Below are 17734 nucleotides of genomic sequence, written 5' to 3' on the forward strand. Positions count from 1 at the left end.
GAGCTTCATTCACTAATGCTTGCTTTGGAACCAGCATCTCTGGAGATAGGGCAGAGGTGTGATGTGTGGAGATTTGCAGATGGGTTTACCTTGGGTATAAAATGGATGGACACCTTCACATGACCTGTGTTTCTTAGTCCTCAAGGGGGTTTCACCCGGAGTGACTTGATACTGTACTTCACTTCACATCCCCATCAATGTCTTTATACAGAAGCCCTTTCCATAGAATATCCCAAAGATTGAACCTGACACATGTCATTCTTCCTTATATTTTAATCTCGGTTGCAGCAATGGATTAAGTGATAAAAATTGTTTTTATCAATAACATCATAATCATCTAATACAGCCCAAATAATTTTTGTCTGGGTTATTCGCCTCCCATCTTATTCTCAGTGTGTAGGTGTGCCATTCAGTGGTGAAGCAAGCCTGTCCTCAGTTGCCCAGTGACCTGTACATTACTTACAGGTCAGTGCCTTCTGGATGTCTGAACCACACTTAACAATGTTTCCCTTACACGGAGGGAAGAGCTGCAGCTTTAGGAAATCCCCCTGGAAACACTTCAAATGCAAAACACTGTTACCATGGTCACAAAATTCATTGTATGTGTGTGCATGTGCACGCGCCCTTTGAGTGAGCGTGTTGCGAACACCACATCGGTGTGCACGCAGCCTACGTGTTTGTAAACTTAGAAAGTTCTAACAACATGTTTGGGAATCCACTGTTTGATTAATTAGTGTTAGATGCAAAATCATGTTTAATGCCTCGACTTTTGAAGTTTAAAAACGCATCTACGACAAATGTGAATGATTGAAATCGGATCCAGTTAAACACATTGACAACCAATAGGAGAGGGAGCGCTTTCTGTTTCCATGGGAGGCCCTGGGAGGCGATGCCAATGCGCGCCAAAGCGACACCAACCTAGTGAGCGGCGAGAGCGCAAGCATCAGACGGGAAGCTCAGGAACAGACTCGCCTTTCTTTCAAGATACACTCTCATTGACGAATGTCGTGCGTAGCTTGTTAGGTAGGTACGTTCTTTCTAGATTCATTTACCATTTTGTAAGATCAAAGCATTAATATGTAATTTGGTAACACTGTTTTTTCGGTTATATTGCTGGTGTTTTGTTAATCGCCACAGTTGCACAGAGATATTAGAAGTGGGAAATTCGGCGCAACATACAACCAGCTTTAATGAAAGCTTTACTTAGTGTTGTTTTATATAATGTAACCTGTCATAGTATGACTATGTAAGTAATTGCACATGTAGTTTATAACCAGAAGACTTTTGGGTTGATAATCCTGTCAAGTTCATAATCGTTAAACAGTTTTCTACTCTTTTCCATCTCTTTAGGGCTGACCGGACAGCAGGCTCAGTGGAAAGCTCTTGGTGTCGACTCATCTTGTTTCTAAAGCACTACAATTACAGAATGGAGCGATTTAACGACCAACAAGTGCCTTATATTAATTCTAATGTGAGTAAGTTTAACCATACAGTTGCTGATATTTTGCAGTGTGTCAAAATTGTTTACAGATGTTGTTTATGTATTTATTTAACTTTATCAAACCGAAAATGCACATATTTGAGATTTGAAAGTGCTTCACAACAGATTAGATTTGTAAGTGGGGCAGGTTTGTGACTGAACATCGCCTATTGCTTTCTCAGCTGTTTCGGTGTCCAACACAACATCACTCCAGTGGGAAAAATTGATCTGTTGCATCCCTTTTAGAAACCACAAGGGAAAAAGACATGCAACGAGAGACCAGCAAATGACAGAAAAAGGAAATTCATTAACTCTGACCTGGCCCTGGACACTGAAGGTAGGCAGAGAAAAGAAACAAGTTAATTTCACGGCTTCTAAACATTTTGCAAAATTCAATTTGTTTGTTGCCACCTGAACAAAAACTCTCAATTACAACAGACTGAAGATTCGGACTTGCCTCTGTTAGTGGTTATGACCTAATTTGAGTTGTTACTACATATGCGTCACTAAACTAAAGTAACCATCAAATTGTTCTGTGAATCTTTCATAATGAAGGCTGTTGACTCAGTGTATAGATTTGTTGTCATGTCCTTTATTTTATTCTTCTAGAACTCTTTCAGGACCTCAGTCAATTGCAGGAGACCTGGCTGGCAGAGGGTGAGTGTTTTTTCTTCATAAGCTGTGTCTTTCACTTTTGTTAAAGTACAGAGAGGAGAGATGGAGGAAAAATCTTAACTCAAGTTACATGCCTAGCTTTGCAGTCCAATTAAAGCTTGTGTGGAAGAGGCACCTTGTGTGTCATGCATACATTAGAGACTGTGATGAATTGGGTCTTGAGGGATACTGAGGAGGCTCTACCCGAAGTGTCATCACAAATTACCAGGAGAAAGCACTCTGACGCTCACTGTGTCTTCTGCTTTTGGCGAGAGCTAAGGCATGCAAGACACAGCCACCAACTACCAGTGCTGTTCCACCACCTATTTAAATGTTCCCCCCTTTATTTCTCTTGGTCTCTCTCTCTCACTCTCTCTCACCCTCTCTCTCAACCCCCCCCCCCCTCTCTCTCTCTCGCTCTCTCTCTCTCTCTCTCTCTCTCTCTCGCTCTCTGTCTCTCTCTCTCTCACACACACACACTCACACTCTCTCATACACTTTCACTCTTTCTCGTTTCTACTCAGCACATCACACCAAAGCTCATCCTCCTGTGTACAGTTGTAGTATAAGTCTTTTTTCATTTATTCTTTTCACGTGAGGAGGAAAAGGAACGGATTTACATTTTTCTCATGCTCTCCAAAAGATCTCCTTGATCTGTTTTTGTTTATTTTCTCTGAGCTTTCATTCATTTATTTTTCTTTCTCTGATGGCAATACTTGCTCTTTTTGGTCTAACTCAGACGTGATGCTTCAGGATTTAAGTGCAAGTGTCTTTTTTCCACCCTGCCTACAACACCGAAGTTTTGGTCAGTAATTATTATTGATACGTGTTGTCTGTTCTGTCAGTAAGTTTAGTAGAATGCATGCCTACTATGTTTCTTCAAGCTTCATACAGGTATGTAGATTGCTATTTGTTTAACTACATTTAGTTACATATTATACACGTCCTGTGAAGGTCTTTCCTGGCATACATGGGATGCTTTTATCACTTGCAATGCTTATTGAGTGCACTTGACCAAGGCTCCCTGATTTTAGTCTTTTTCAAATTCCCTATGTGTTATTGAAAAGACACATTCACATGGCAGTAACTTATAGTATGACTAGGTACTGTATAATAAGAAAGACAACATGACATCAATGGTATATAGAAACTAAATTGTTGAGTTGATGTGAATCAGAATGGGAAATTAAAAACCAAGTTGTTTTAGAATGACTTGTCTTCATACTGATAGGGTAATCATATTGACACCAGATGTGCTATGTAATCCACAAGATAATACTGCACATTCTGATGTTTTTTTATCAACTTAACTACTATTTGCACTACAGAAATATAATATTTTACTGAATACGTTTTTGTTTCGAATTAATACTTTTTTGGGGTCTGATTTTGAGGAACATAATTTTATACGAAAATGCGTATTTCATTTTATCATTTCATCATAATACCCTTTGCTAGCCTTTTCAACAGTTTTTGACTATTCCTTACATCTTTGGCATTCATTTTTATCTGAAGTGATAAGACAGTGATAGAAAAGAGGTTTCTTTAGCAACTTAAATTTTAGGGGAAAGTTATCTAAAGGTATCTTCTAGTAAGGTAGAAAATATTACTCAATTCCTGTATATGAAAGGAGACTTAATAATTTATGAGATTAATCTATTCTTCAACATATTTGAAAACGCTTGCAATATAATTTAGGTTTAAAAAAAGAAGAAAACTATGCTTTGAAACAGATATTGAAATACTTTACCATCTATTTCCACCAGTTACAAGGATTATACCGCAGGGCTTTTATAGGAATGAGACATGATTTTAATATTTTATCATTTAGGTGGAAAAAGAGGTCTTGGTCAATGACAAAGATATTACTGTTAGAATTACAGGTCTGTCTGTCATGGATCAATTTGATGTATGTTTCAAGATTGTAGATTTGATACATTACTTCCTGTCCATTAAGATAAAAAGGAAAATATACCTATTTCAATGATGTATTAGTTCAGGTAATTGGAAATACAAAGAAGAATTTTGTTAGACAGACTACATTTCTAATGTCATAGATCATTAGGTGAAAGGGTATTTAACATGATTGGCACATTTGGCAAACTCTTGCTAATTTGATCAGGAAATGAGAGAAATATATGGAAAATGCTTTTACAACTGTGAAAAAGTTGTCGCGTTGTAAATACATCATTCTATTGTAAGTTATTCACAACACGACTGAAACCTTTATTGCAACAGTTTGTTAATTCAAGTCCTGTTTGTTTTAACCAACCCCATCAGACACAGACCACTTTTACTCTCGATACAGGAGGCTTGTGGATCGTACAAGTCTCTGATGTTTTTTTTTCCACCGCTTACACATAAAGGGTGTGCCATTTCTGGTCTGGCCTTTGTGTTTGGGGCCTTACTGTTTTTCTTTTCTCTGTCTCTTTTTTCCCTCACTCCACCTCTTTTTTTGTGAATGGCGGCATAGTTCCAGTTCTCCTGCTCTCCCCAGGAGTTGTTGCAGGGATCAGCTGGCCCATTCACAGACTGAGGCCAATGAGTCATACATCCTGCAGCTCCTTCTGGCTGCAGACACTCTTCCTCCCCTTTCTGCCTTGTCCTGCTCTTGCTCCCCCTCTCTCTCTGTCATGGTCTAACACAGTCAAACACGTTCATGGAAAACAAAGCTTTTTTAAAGAGTGATTAGGCCACTATTGGGTAAATGTTATGCTTTTTTTAATACAGCAGGACATTTTATTTAGCTATATATGATTAATGAAGGTGTGGCTTTATTTCGCATTTGTATTGTATAGACTGATTGGTACTGTTTTTTATAACGGCCAGATGAAATTAAGAGTAGTTTACATGCTTTAAAAAAGTCATTTGGCTGATACAAAAGATTTTGGAGTTAATTTTCCAGGTTTATAATGTCTAGGCTCTCTCAGTTGAATTCATTGTCAACGTAATTTAAGGTCTGGATTTGAAACACTTTGTACCCTTTAAGTATTATGACCAGGGTACTAACTTGAAGTTTTTTTCGATCTGTTGTATGTACACTTAAATTACTATTGGCACGATAAGTACTCCAAAGGCAAATTGTTGTTGTTTTTTAATCTATTCCATTTTTTTTTTTTTACTCTCTCAAATCAACTTTTAGAGTGTATGTGACAGACTTTACAGTCTGTTTACATTGTACGCACATGTTAGCAATTTAGCTGGATTTTATGTTTGTTTTGTTCTTCTATTCACACCATAAAAACAAACATAAAGATTATCAGAGAAGTGAAAATATGGGAAAAGGGAGATTTATGATGAGATACAGACGTGTCTCAACATGCAACTGATTGGGTGATAATGAGGATCCACCTCTTTCTGCACAAAAATAGACGTGCTAATGACACATTTAAATCTCATATTGCTTTTTGCCTCAGTTTGCCAAAGTAGAACTTGAGGGACATGAGAACTGTCTCAGAGTGTAAATATGTGTAATGTAAATATGTACATGCCTAATTGGGCCTTGCGCAGATGACTAGGAGACTTCATTATCTTAGCATTAGCCTGAAAGCAGGGGAGTGTGAATGTTAGGTGAAACACACTCGCATTTGGAACAGACCTAACTCGGCAGGTACAGGTGGATTCACCAGTGGGGAAGAACCCAATTAGATACTGTTAACAATGGGTGTTTGGCTATACTGGTGTTGAGAAAGTCCTGGTGCTACTGTGCTGCACAGCCTAATCAATGGGCAAGGCAAATTTAGAACATCAATTACATGTTTTTTAATTGATGTTCTTAAATTGTATTTTCCTCACTGTGATATATTCAAAATGTTTGACTGTGGGCCAAATTAATATATGTACTTATTATATAGAAGCTTCTGAGTTTACGTTTTTGATTTATAACAAGTGAAGCAAATATTAGCTGCAAATCTTTTTCTGAAGTATCCTTTGCAATAAAATTTATGTTTTATTTTCCCTCTCTTCTTCTCTTTCAAGCCCAAGTTCCCGACAATGACGAGCAGTTTGTCCCAGACTTCCAGACTGAAAACTGTGAGTATGCTTTTTTGTGTGCTCTTTCTTTTGTGTCTACGGGTGTGCGTGTTTTTGCACTTGAGTATCTGAGTGTTTAGCCTCTGTGTGAGCGCATGTGGGGTGTTTTTTTCCGTGTCTCTCAGTACCCTCACCTTTGCTCTCACACATGCTCTCTGGAGAGCTTGTGTCACGGGTAAGGAAACAGGTGTGGAGGAGAGGAAGGAGGTAGCTTACTGCACTGTGATATTGTAATACTGTGAGGAAGAAATATCAATATTGTTGCTAATTTGTGACTCGTTTTTTTTTCAACATCACAGATTTAAATGCCACACTTTGAAAATGATATACGTATAATGCAATTTGATCAAAGACAGTTGAATTTCAAACCTTCATTAGCTTTTTCTGTTGCATACTCCCCCCCCCCCTCCCCAAATTGATCTGGAGAAACAATGAAAAATAAATTGATACAAAGGGATACAAAGACAGTGGTAGAAAGAAATCAGAAGTACTGTATCGTACTACCTATTGTCTAATGAGAGATGTTTGACATACAGTAAAACGTAAAACCCAAGATTGTTGAGTCCTCTGTGTGAATCAGTCTCCGAAACTGTCCCCATGTCCTTCAGAGCATGCAGGGTCTGTTCCCATAGTAGTAGGAGACTGCTGACCATCTGAAACGTCCTGTTGGCATGCTGAAGCAGACTGAAGAGGTACAAACAGATGGTGGGAGGGCAAGGGCACTGTGGTTGGGCTCTTGAGCAGGCAACTCAGCCTGCCACAGTCCTATGTGTGTTTCACTACAAGGGAGGGATAGAGAAAAGAGGGAGAGTAGGTAGTAAAAAGAAAGAATGAGAGGAAAGGTATATCAAATGTATCTTATTGTATAATGTTGAGGTAGCGCTAGTGAATATTTAGAAAATAGAATATTGCTGAATACAACAGCATGTAATTTTTTATTTATTTTTTTCGCTTAATTTTTTAATGGGATGTACTGGATGGGGGAGGTACCAAAAGACAAATCCCAGTCTTGTATTTGACAACCATATTCTTTGATGTCATGGTGAGGTCTTTGTCTTAAACTTTCTAGCATAACTTAGCAGGGCATGAAGCAGTCAAGGCAGTGTAAAATGAGACCACATGTAACTGCAATATAAGAACTACAAGCATTTAACAGCAATGGCACCTACAGTAGGTGAAAATTGGGAGATTTTCTCTGCCGCCAAGTAACCAGCAGATTTATGAAATCACGGGAGCTTGATCTGCCTATAGACTTAGGAAACCAAAACATTCAGTTGTCCCCATCAAGAGTTTTGTTGTAGACCATACCATCACATATAAAGTAATTGTTTACATAGGAACCTTTAAAAATGTATCTGCTAGTATTTATATTTATTAACGTGACATTTTAATGGGACATTTTTCCAGCAATTTTTGTAAATACTTATTCTTTAAAATAGTCATAGGTTAATCAATATGTAGATAATCACTGCAATTTTCTGTGATGGACATGACATTCTGAACTAAAGAGGAAGTATCTGCTGTAGTTACTGTAATTCCTTTTCTATTGATTTATGTACCATGGTACCCCATTGACAAATCTATTTGACATTTCTATATCTATTTGTACTATGCCAAAGTAAAAGAAGAATTTTAGTTCACGAACAGTATATGAAGTGTTGTATGCATTACTGTTCATTATGATTTATTGATAAACAGAACATAATTTAACTTGACGCAGAGATGCATCAAACAACAAATTAAACTCTGCTTGCTCTTCTAAAGCCAAAATTATTTCCAATATGCCAGATAGAATGAGCCAGAACAAGATTATATTAAAGATTTCTTTATTTGCCCTGAATCTGCTTAGGCTGCAGCCTAGAACAGTTGCCACTGTTCTCTCTTGACAAAGGTCTCCCCTCAGGAAGTGTCTCTTTGACCTACGATCGATGACCCAGAAAGGTCAGGCCACAGCGAGGGCCGCCAACAACCCCTGTGTTTTGTCACCATGTGCCCGTGTGGCTTTCCCTGGAGACCAGGGCATCCGATGGGGCGTTGGCAGATCGAACTACCAACACACAGAGAGACTGTCACGCTGGGCAGCTGTCAGTCAGCTACTAGAAAACTCTAAACATCTCTCATTTTGGTATTTAGTCCTACAATACTTCCTCTAAGAGCTGTGGGACTGGTTTAGGTCATTGTCTCGTCTCAAGGAAAATAGACTATCTACCAACACAAGTTTAAGGATGTTGTTCATAATCTATGAATAATCAGAAAAGTCTCATTTAGTACATCTTCACAACACTTTGGGTTTTACACCCCTACCTTTGTCTGCATGTGGGTGCGCGTGCTTGTCTATTTGCGGTGAGACAGTAACTTTCAGGGAACCCAGAGTTGACTTAATCCTGACTGACTGTCAGCCTGGCCAATTGAATTAGCGATGATCATGACTCAAGATGATGGGACGTTAATCAGGACTGATTTGGTACTTAACAGCCTCTTAGAAGCACAGGGACTGTGAGCAAAGGTAAAGAGAGAGACCTGAGATCAATGAATCTTGTTGTTGTTGTCTGGCCAGTATTGACAGGTAGCTGAACAGATAAGGATTTAGTATACCCTACCCCTGCAGCGCAGAGCTTGTCATATTTCAGGAAGCGAATTCTATTTTGAAGCAAGATACAAATGAGATTTGAAGTGAGTTGTTACATTGAGTGATGACTGAGACAGCTATTTCCCTATTTTTAGAAATCCTTTGTGGAGAAAGATGTGCTTTTTACTTTTTTAAGAAAGAAATGTTCGTTTTGTGTCTTCAGAACGGAATCGTTTTTTTCCCAGGTGTGACTGCACTTAGACATGTATGAACATTTAATATTGCATTGCTATGTTTGAATGAATCACCATCAAGCTACACAAATGACAGCTCACACGTTCTGTTCTGCATTTCTACTCCCTTTATCTACAGTGGCGTTCCACGGACTGCAGCTGAAGATCAAGAAAGAACCCCACAGCCCATGCTCAGAGTTGGGCTCCAACTGTAGCCAGGATAGGCCCTTCAAACTCCAATATGGAGAGAAGTGCCTGTACAATATCAGGTGTGTATTACGCCACGGTAAACGTCTCAAAACACTTACTGATGCTCAATCTAGTTTTCAATGGAAAAATGTCTTGGTTGCATTTTTTGTACCGTGAAGTCAAATTAAAGGACTACACCTAAAATAAAACCAGGTGCTCTACTAAATGCCTTAAAAAGTACCTCTCTGACATGGAAAACAGTTTTCATAGACTGTACCCTCTTGACAGCAAGTACAGAAATAATGAAAGACGTTTTGGAATAAAACTAATTACACCAATGGGTTTTTCTAGATATGTATGGTATGCTTTTTAAATAACCTATTGAAAATAGCTTGAAAACCAGTCCCTAGTTCAACATGCAGAAGGGTTATTACCACTTCTACCACATGAGCGCAGCTAGTTCTGGCAGGGCAATCGGGCAGCGCGCGTTATCGGGGACGTAAGGCGTCTTACTCCACCTTCCTTACTCCACCCACTACCACACCCATGTAGCAGCGCATATCCATTGGGCCACGTCCGATAAGGCGTCTTTAAAAGACGCGTGGATATGCACACACTCACCCCAGTCGTTGTATGATCAGTGCTGCTGCCACCCTCCACCGTCCCCTTCTCCCCCATGCTGTCTGTGTATCTATCCAACAGGGGGATTATATCTCTATTGCTCCCTGCCTCATATGTCATGTATGTATGTGTTGCATCCCTTAGATCATCCACTCCGCCAAAGTCAAATCTACATGTCCATGTCATGTAACAATAAATGCTCAAATCTAATACGTGATTGTCTTGACTGAAATGCAGATGCATGAAGGAAAAGCAATGAGTAAGGTTTTTAAGAAATCCTAAGCTTTCAGTGAAACAAACACCAAATAGAGAGCCAGAGAAAATGTACTTCAATAAAGATTAAAATAGAACAAAGTTAATCAATCACAAACACTACAATGGCCTCCATCTTACATATTTTATACAAACGTTTGATGGCTAGACGTGACCGACTGGATCTCTTCCCAACCCAGTGCCTACGAGCAGAAGCAGCCAACAGGAATGAAGCCCTCCAGCCCAGCCACCCCCCCCTGCAGCACCTCCGTGTCCCCACTTCACCATGGTTCCCCCACAGCGGCCCCCACCCCTACACCCAAACCTGACAGGACATACCCCCACCTAGAGCCCTCCCAGACCCTCCCTGACAGCACCTACGCTATGGACCACAGGTACTCTCAACTGAACAGTTTAGTACAGTGTAAGAAAGTGAAGGGTATTGTGTTAGTTAGTGCAGTCTAGTTAGTGTAGTGTAAAGTGATGTATTGTAGTGTTGTGTACTAGATATAGAACAGTATGTTATAATATTCTATTGTATAGTTTAGTATAGAATAGCATAGTATATTTTAAATATTGCGTAGTATAGTACAGCAAAGTGTAGTGTAAATAACAAGTATTTACTGTAATGAATGATATCTTACAAACCCAACAATGGCATTTCCCATCTTTTGCTTTGTGTTTTTTTCAGATTTCGGCGCCAATTGTCAGAGCCATGCCACTCTTTCCCCTCCCCGGCATCAATGTCACGGGACAGCAGACCCATGTACCACAGACAGATGTCAGAGCCTAACATCCCATTCCCCCTTCAAGGATTCAAGCAGGAGTATCCCGACCCCCTTTATGAGCACCCCACCATGGTTGGTGCCCCTGTCCCGCCAACTTACCCCTCCTCCATGATGATCAAACAGGAGCCTAGAGATTTCACCTATGATTCAGGTCAGGGTTCACTTTTCTTTTCTGTGTGTAGTGTGTATGTGTGTTTCCTTAAACTAATTTTATCGTCAAAAGTACCAAAGAGATCTATTGTGATATGTTATAGAGAGATAACATACCATAATAGATATATATCAAGAAACAATGTCAATTGGTATCATCCAATACCACATAATACTTCCAAACCTTCCTCTCTTCAGATTCAGAACATTGCCGTGTTAGGAATTGGGGGTTGTCTATTGGATTAATCCATTATTAGTGCAGCAGTCTGGTTGGTTTGGTGTGTCTGTGTCTGGGTTCATTTCCTGTGGTGCTCTAATGGGGAAAGAGAGGGGCTGGTGGAGGCCAATGACCCCTACTCTCTCTTACACATACTTTACACACACACGCACACACACACAAACACACACACACACACTAGCCCAGGAGCGTGGGTGTCTAATCTCCCCCCTGGGCCCCAAAGTCCTAAGGCCACTCCAGGGCATAAATGAACCTTTGCTGGACTGCTGTGTTCATTCACAACAGTAAGAAGATATGTCTACTTGCCCCCTGTGGAGGTGATTTCAATAATAACTCTCCATAGCTTCCATTGGTCCACATTACTCTCTGTAAGATGACTCCTTTTCAGCAGCTCTCTCTGTTACTCAGACATCACTAATGCTGGACTACATGGCTAGACCAGTTCTATATCCCGGATTGACCATTTAGGTGAATTTATTAGCGGTCATGATGAAGCCTGTTTACTGGGACAGGCCTGCTACAGAGGATGGGAGGGGAACTGGTAATTTCATTAGTAGTAATTTCCTCTACAAGCCCATTACTTTGATGAAGTTCAGAGAACTGTTTACAGCCCCTAAATGAACAGGCATGGCCATTTTATTGAACATTCACTTTGTAGCTAGTTTTTCAGTTTAATGACAGCCAATGGCTGTAATGTTATAAGATGTTCTAACATTTGCTGTAAATAAAAGTTTAATTGGACAAAGCAGTAAAGCAAAGTCATAAATAGTGTATATACAGTACATACATTGATCTCATGTCATGCTGTATACTGGAAGTTTTAGTTTTAGTAATGCAAGTTGTTCCCAATGTGAGGCACATGCTATCTGCCTGTGAAACATATGTATAAAACACTAGTCTAATGCAGTAAAGTGAATTGGTATAGTCCTGTAGTGGTCAAAGGGGTTCTCCATGGCTGGGAGCAAGTGAGATGGGAAACATGCTATTTAATCAGGGCCATTGAGTGCAGTGGCCCTGACTGCTATCAGATAACTGATACTGTTCATAATGCTCCTTTAAGGACTTTTAACACTTACTCCATGGCCTCTCCTCTCTTTATATTTCTGCAGAAGTGCCTAGCTGCCATTCTGTCTACCTAAGGCAAGATGGCTATCTGGCTCACCCCAACAGGACTGAAGGTACTATTGCTAGATATTACTATTATGTTAGATAAATATTTGAAGTTTCAAATTATATTTATTATTATTTTTTTAAGTATACATATGAACGATTTACTATATAATTTTGACTACAGTCTTGTCTATCTTAGGCTGTATGTTTGACAAAGTGGTTAGGCACTTCTACGATGATACCTGCGTGGTCCCCGAAAAGGTTGAAGGTGAGTGTACAGAAAGTACACATTCACACACGCACACACACAAACATGCACACGCACACACACAAACACATAAACAGTGAGTCATTATCTCCCTTCTGCGCAATATAGGTGACATCAAGCAAGAGTCTGGCCTTTATCGTGAGGGACCAACGTACCAGCGCAGAGGGTCACTTCAGCTCTGGCAGTTCCTGGTGGCTCTCTTGGATGACCCTTCCAACTCCCACTTCATCGCTTGGACTGGACGTGGCATGGAGTTCAAGCTAATTGAGCCAGAGGAGGTGAGAAATTGTCCTTAAATATGACAAGGAAACATTATCAAGCCATCGAATCTACTGTTTAAAACAGTATCAACTGTTAGTTTTTTAAAGTATAAACAAAAAACTATCTGTGTGGAAGGATGGGCCCTAAGCAGTAAGTGTAGAGGTGACAGGACTCAACCTTGCTCCTTAGTCACCCTTCTGAAGAAAAAATGGTGCGTTATGTGAATTGAAATTCAGATGCTTAAGGTCCGGAGAAAGAAATTCATGTTTTTTACTTTTCAACTTGACATTGAAAGATTTTGAGCCTTGTGTTTAGATCAAAACAATGAAGTATATTTTTTTTATAATTCATCAAACAATCACTGGTTCAATTTTGAAAGTGAAACTTGAAAGAATAAAGAAATTGACAGTATAATCTGTGCACACATGCGATACAATTGCTTTTAAGTGTGTCACCCACTGAAATTAAACTGGCTGTCGGTTGGTGAAGTGCTCCGTAATAAATATTTAAATCAACCTGTTCCCCCCCCCCCAAAAAAATGGTGTTGATGGTTCGGCCTTTTAAAATGAAAAAGGTTTTGGTGTGTGTACACTTGCATCATACAGACAGCTCTAGTCAGTCAGAGCACCGAAGGAGAATGGGGGAGGACACGGGGGAGTCAGGGAGGGTGTGGGGTACTTGGCGCTGGTCCACACGGCTCAACGGTGCTCAGCAGGACAGACCAGCTGCAGCAAACAGGGGGGCCCATTCATGCCATCAGGTGACCAAACGTAGTGTATTTGGGAGGTGTGAAGATGGCTGTAAATGTATTGCTTTGGCCCAGACAGGTGTAACATGAATAAGCAAAAGGGACCTGTGTGGAGAGTCAACGTCAGAGAAATATATAGAGAAAAAGAGAGAAAAAGAGAGCGAGAGGGAGAAATGTAACGAGAGTGCGACAAAGCAGAAGAGAGAGAGAGATAGAGCAAGAGAGAAAGAGAGATAGAGAGAGAGAGAGAGAGAGAGAGAGAGAGAGAGAGAGAGAGAGAGAGAGAGAGAGAGAGAGAGAGAGAGAGAGAGAGAGAGAGAGAGAGAGATGGGGGTATAGAGATGTGATAGGGGAGGGTGGTCTGGTAGACAGGTGCTATAACATCTGCTGCCTCCTCCACTGGGTGTGTGACGAGTTCCTAATGAACACATCCCTGATCATGGGTATGAAGTCTGGATGCACTTTTAATTGCTGTTTTAAGGAAATATGGATTAGTAAGCTTTGTTAAACATTTTGGCTACGTCATGGGACTTCTCCCTAGGAAATTGTATAACAGTGTGTGTGTGTGTGCTCCTTCAATAAAGGTGAATTGTGTAGTATTTACTATGGCATTCTAGTTCTAGCATTAAATATTGTAGTTATTCTATAATTAAATACCCCATTTTTTCTGTGTGCCTTTGCTTGTGTTTTTCATGCATGTCTATTACCAAGGTGGCACGTCGATGGGGTATACAGAAAAATCGACCCGCTATGAACTACGACAAACTCAGCCGATCATTACGCTATTACTACGAGAAGGGAATCATGCAGAAGGTAAGCAGGCAGCTGCTTCAGGCAAAATGATACCCTTCGACAAAGACCCACCGTCTTTGTTGTTAGGAACTGTCGCTATCCTAACTCATCCAAATCTAATCTTGTGGTGTGTCGGCTCTTTTAGGTGGCAGGGGAGAGATACGTGTACAAGTTTGTGTGCGATCCAGAGGCTTTGTTTTCCATGGCATTCCCTGACAATCAGCGACCTGTCCTGAAGACAGACATGGAGCGGCAGATCAACGAGGAGGACACAGTGCCACTGTCACACTTTGACGAGAGCATGGCATACGTGCAGGAAGCGCCCTACTGCAACCCTCACCCCTACAGCGAGGGCTACGTTTATTAACGTCAGTTGATTTCCCAAACCAAACTGTACCCCAATAACAATTATTACCAGAGTGGAAAAAAACTCAAGTATACCCTTTTTTCCTTTTGACGTCCACGTCTTACTGCAGGATGGAGAGTGCACTTTATGGACAGGGACTGACAATGTGTGAACCTGCGTGATGGTTTGGTTATTTTTTGTTTGGTTATGTTTCTATTCCAGATGAGGTTTTTTCCTGAGCATGCCACATTGTTATGAGACAAGACTCAAAGGCCAATGGTCATGTATGAACATGGTCAATGAAAGGAGCAAGTTTTTCTGACCCTCTCAACGCTTCCAATAATTTCTTTCAGCCTTATTTCTTTTATGTTGTTTTATGTTAATTGTCCTTATCACCATTGTGTACTTTCTTACTCATTTAAGTGAATAATACAATGTATTGTAATGACATGCTTTTAAGATACTTTTATGGTGAAGTGACATAATTATAGACTTGAAAAGTAATGTAATAACAATTCTTAGTGGTCCTCAATACTGCCTGGCTGACAGTTTTAAAGTTGCACCTTTACCTGCCAATACTGTCTGGCCCTCAACCACTCATCCACTTTGTCACAGACAACTGTGTGTGGTATGTAGATATGATAAATAATACAGTACATGATGTTATAAATATTGGATCTATATAACATTTGCTGATATACTGTAACTGTGTTTTGGCAGTGATGGACTTTGTTGGTTAGTGAGACTGCGTTGGTGTAAACGGATTAAATCAAATTCACCATTGTGAAACTTCTGGATTAAAACATTTCTATATACTCATTGAGCATATTAAGTATTTTATAGTCAAAAAACAGGTACTATAATTTACTTACATGTAATTTATCAGTTGACTACTGTTTGAAAAAAAAATCCCATTTGTTGTTTGCTGCTCAAATACCTACTAGTTATTTATTCAGTTGATCTATGATTTTAATGTCAAATTGTGTCAAATAATCACTGCATAAAATATCACAATATATCTACAAAATTATTTTCCTCCATTGTTTTGGGATACAGTACATGTAATTGTCAACAATAGCAAAGTAACATCACTCAAATCACTCACAGTCAAATATCCAATCAGACCATTTCCCAAAATAGTTTTGCATTTGTAAAATATTTTAAATTGCCATAGTATGTAAATTGCTTATACTTGCATTGCCATTGATAGAGTTGTTTTTAATTTTATAAAAAGCATCATCAATATTTAGAATTTTATAACGTGATGAAGTCATGTCATAACAAAAATTGTGTTTCATTGTATGATCAGGTAAATGCACATTGGTTGCTGCTTCAAATTGTAATTGTATTTTGTAGTCTTCAAAAAATTATGGCAGCTACGGTCTGCAATGCATTTTTTTATCCAATGTTTTTTGTTTTGTTTTTCTCAAACATTAAAAAAGGTTGGTCAGTCAACATTTATTTTCTGTAAGTATATGTGTTTGGGATGGGATTGGCAATAGCAAACATTCTGTAATAAAATGGTTCTAAAAACATTTCATCACTGTTCACGTTTTGACAACAACAAAAAATGAACATGAAAAGCACTAATTTTCGAGAATTTCTTGGATTTGGAGTACTTAATTAATATTAGTTAAATTACTGTCCTTATGCCAAGTCCTGAAACAGAAAATGCACTTTCGTGGCCAATCCAACCACAAACTTATTTTTGTGCAAAATAGCATGTTTTTTTCTTCCTTTTTTTAGAATGAGGGCATTCATAGTTTCACACACTAGCATGGGCAATTTCTGAGTAATCTAATTAAGCATGTGTGTTGGTGTACTGAAGTGCAATGGATTATGGGTGCTTGTCAATTTCCAGGTTGGAGGGAATATTGCCTACCACAAAGCATTTAGCCAAAGTGACACCAGAAGAAAAATCAATGACTAATTTAAGGGGGATTTTTTCATATAGGTGAATTGTTTTTGTCTTTTGTTCTCATACTCTTACAAGAGTGTCAGTAATGAAAAAAAGTAGCTCTGCCTTTAAGTTATTGTTGCCCTCTGTAAGGTGTCACTATAGCTAAAAATCAATGACTAATTTAAGGAAGCATTGTTTTAATTGGTTTCACTGGGGGTAAAAAAATGAAAACGGATGTGTAAGTAATGAAAAACTCAGCTTGCCTTAATTTGTCAGACCAGGTTACCAGCAGATGCTATTACACTGCTCATTCTTGGATTTTATATTGATTGTCTCTAGTACAATGACAGGCCCTTAACTTTATATATCTGATTGCTTCTGTGAAGCATTTAATAACATATAATCTGACCTGAAAGCAAATTGATAAGACTACAACTTTTAATATGATAAATGACATCATATTCAATTTCACATCCACATTAAAACATGTTGTTCTTGTTTCTTGAGTCATCCAGTAAAGTGAATAGGTATAGTCCACAGACTGTGGTCAACTTTGGCTGTTCAAATGAACTTCACGGTTACAGACCAGACACAAATGACTGTGGTTTATTCAAACTCCTATTTAAATCCCATGCAAACCTCTCTGTGTTTTAAATGTGGGGAGCTTTCAAGTCATCAGGGAAATCGTTGAACCTACTAAAGTGCAAGCACATGAGTTTCTATAAGATTCTGGTGGCACTTCTTATTTGCTCTGTTTTAGATCGAAACTTGTTTAAAGAAAAATAGGTTACTAGGTCCAAAGCAGCCACTGGTCCACAGCTGTGTGGCTACCTTAATCTCACTCTTTAATCTTAATCTCACTCTTTCTTAAAACAACAATGCCCTGTAATTAAACCTTACTTTATATTTTGAGAAAGAGTGAGATTAATTGTCTCAAGGCATCATGCATCGATACAACCTGTAAAATCACCATGCAAATCCTATTACCTTGTCTCAATACAGACTCTGAGTTTTACAGTAGCTGAGGACTTTCCCCCCAAAAGACCCTTTGCATTGTGTGTAGATTGCCAAAGCGCTCTTTCTTGTCTCTACCAGTCATGCTA

General features: G+C 39.2%; 1 protein-coding gene across 4 annotated transcripts; it reads left to right on the forward strand.

The window, feature by feature from the left end:
• Nucleotides 1-906: 906 nt before the first annotated feature.
• Nucleotides 907-16246, forward strand: etv1 (ETS variant transcription factor 1). 4 transcript variants are annotated; one of them, XM_047034975.1, is made up of 13 exons: nt 907-1027; nt 1351-1471; nt 1727-1817; nt 2090-2137; nt 6113-6166; nt 9108-9237; nt 10231-10425; nt 10722-10969; nt 12316-12384; nt 12516-12584; nt 12693-12862; nt 14305-14406; nt 14531-16246. In XM_047034975.1, the coding sequence occupies exons 2-13, from the start codon at nt 1427-1429 to the stop codon at nt 14750-14752; spliced, it is 1443 nt and encodes a 480-aa protein (XP_046890931.1). In that variant the 5' UTR covers nt 907-1027; nt 1351-1426; the 3' UTR covers nt 14753-16246. The 4 variants fall into 4 exon arrangements, with proteins under 4 accessions (XP_046890931.1, XP_046890939.1, XP_046890956.1 ...); XM_047034983.1 differs by having other exon boundaries at nt 933-1023; XM_047035000.1 differs by having other exon boundaries at nt 1003-1023; nt 1663-1817.
• The last annotated feature ends 1488 nt before the right edge of the window (nt 16247-17734 follow it).

Source organism: Hypomesus transpacificus, chromosome 2 (genome assembly GCF_021917145.1).
Source record: "Hypomesus transpacificus isolate Combined female chromosome 2, fHypTra1, whole genome shotgun sequence".
Taxonomy (NCBI): Eukaryota; Metazoa; Chordata; class Actinopteri; order Osmeriformes; family Osmeridae; genus Hypomesus; species Hypomesus transpacificus.

Coding starts and splice junctions, on each gene's coding strand:
- etv1 (XM_047034975.1), top strand. CDS start 1,427: ATGGAGCGATTTAACGACCAACAAGTGCCTTATATTAATTCTAAT. Junction 9,238..10,230: donor AAGTGCCTGTACAATATCAG/GTGTGTATTACG, acceptor TTCCCAACCCAG/TGCCTACGAGCAGAAGCAGC. Junction 10,970..12,315: donor AGATTTCACCTATGATTCAG/GTCAGGGTTCAC, acceptor ATATTTCTGCAG/AAGTGCCTAGCTGCCATTCT.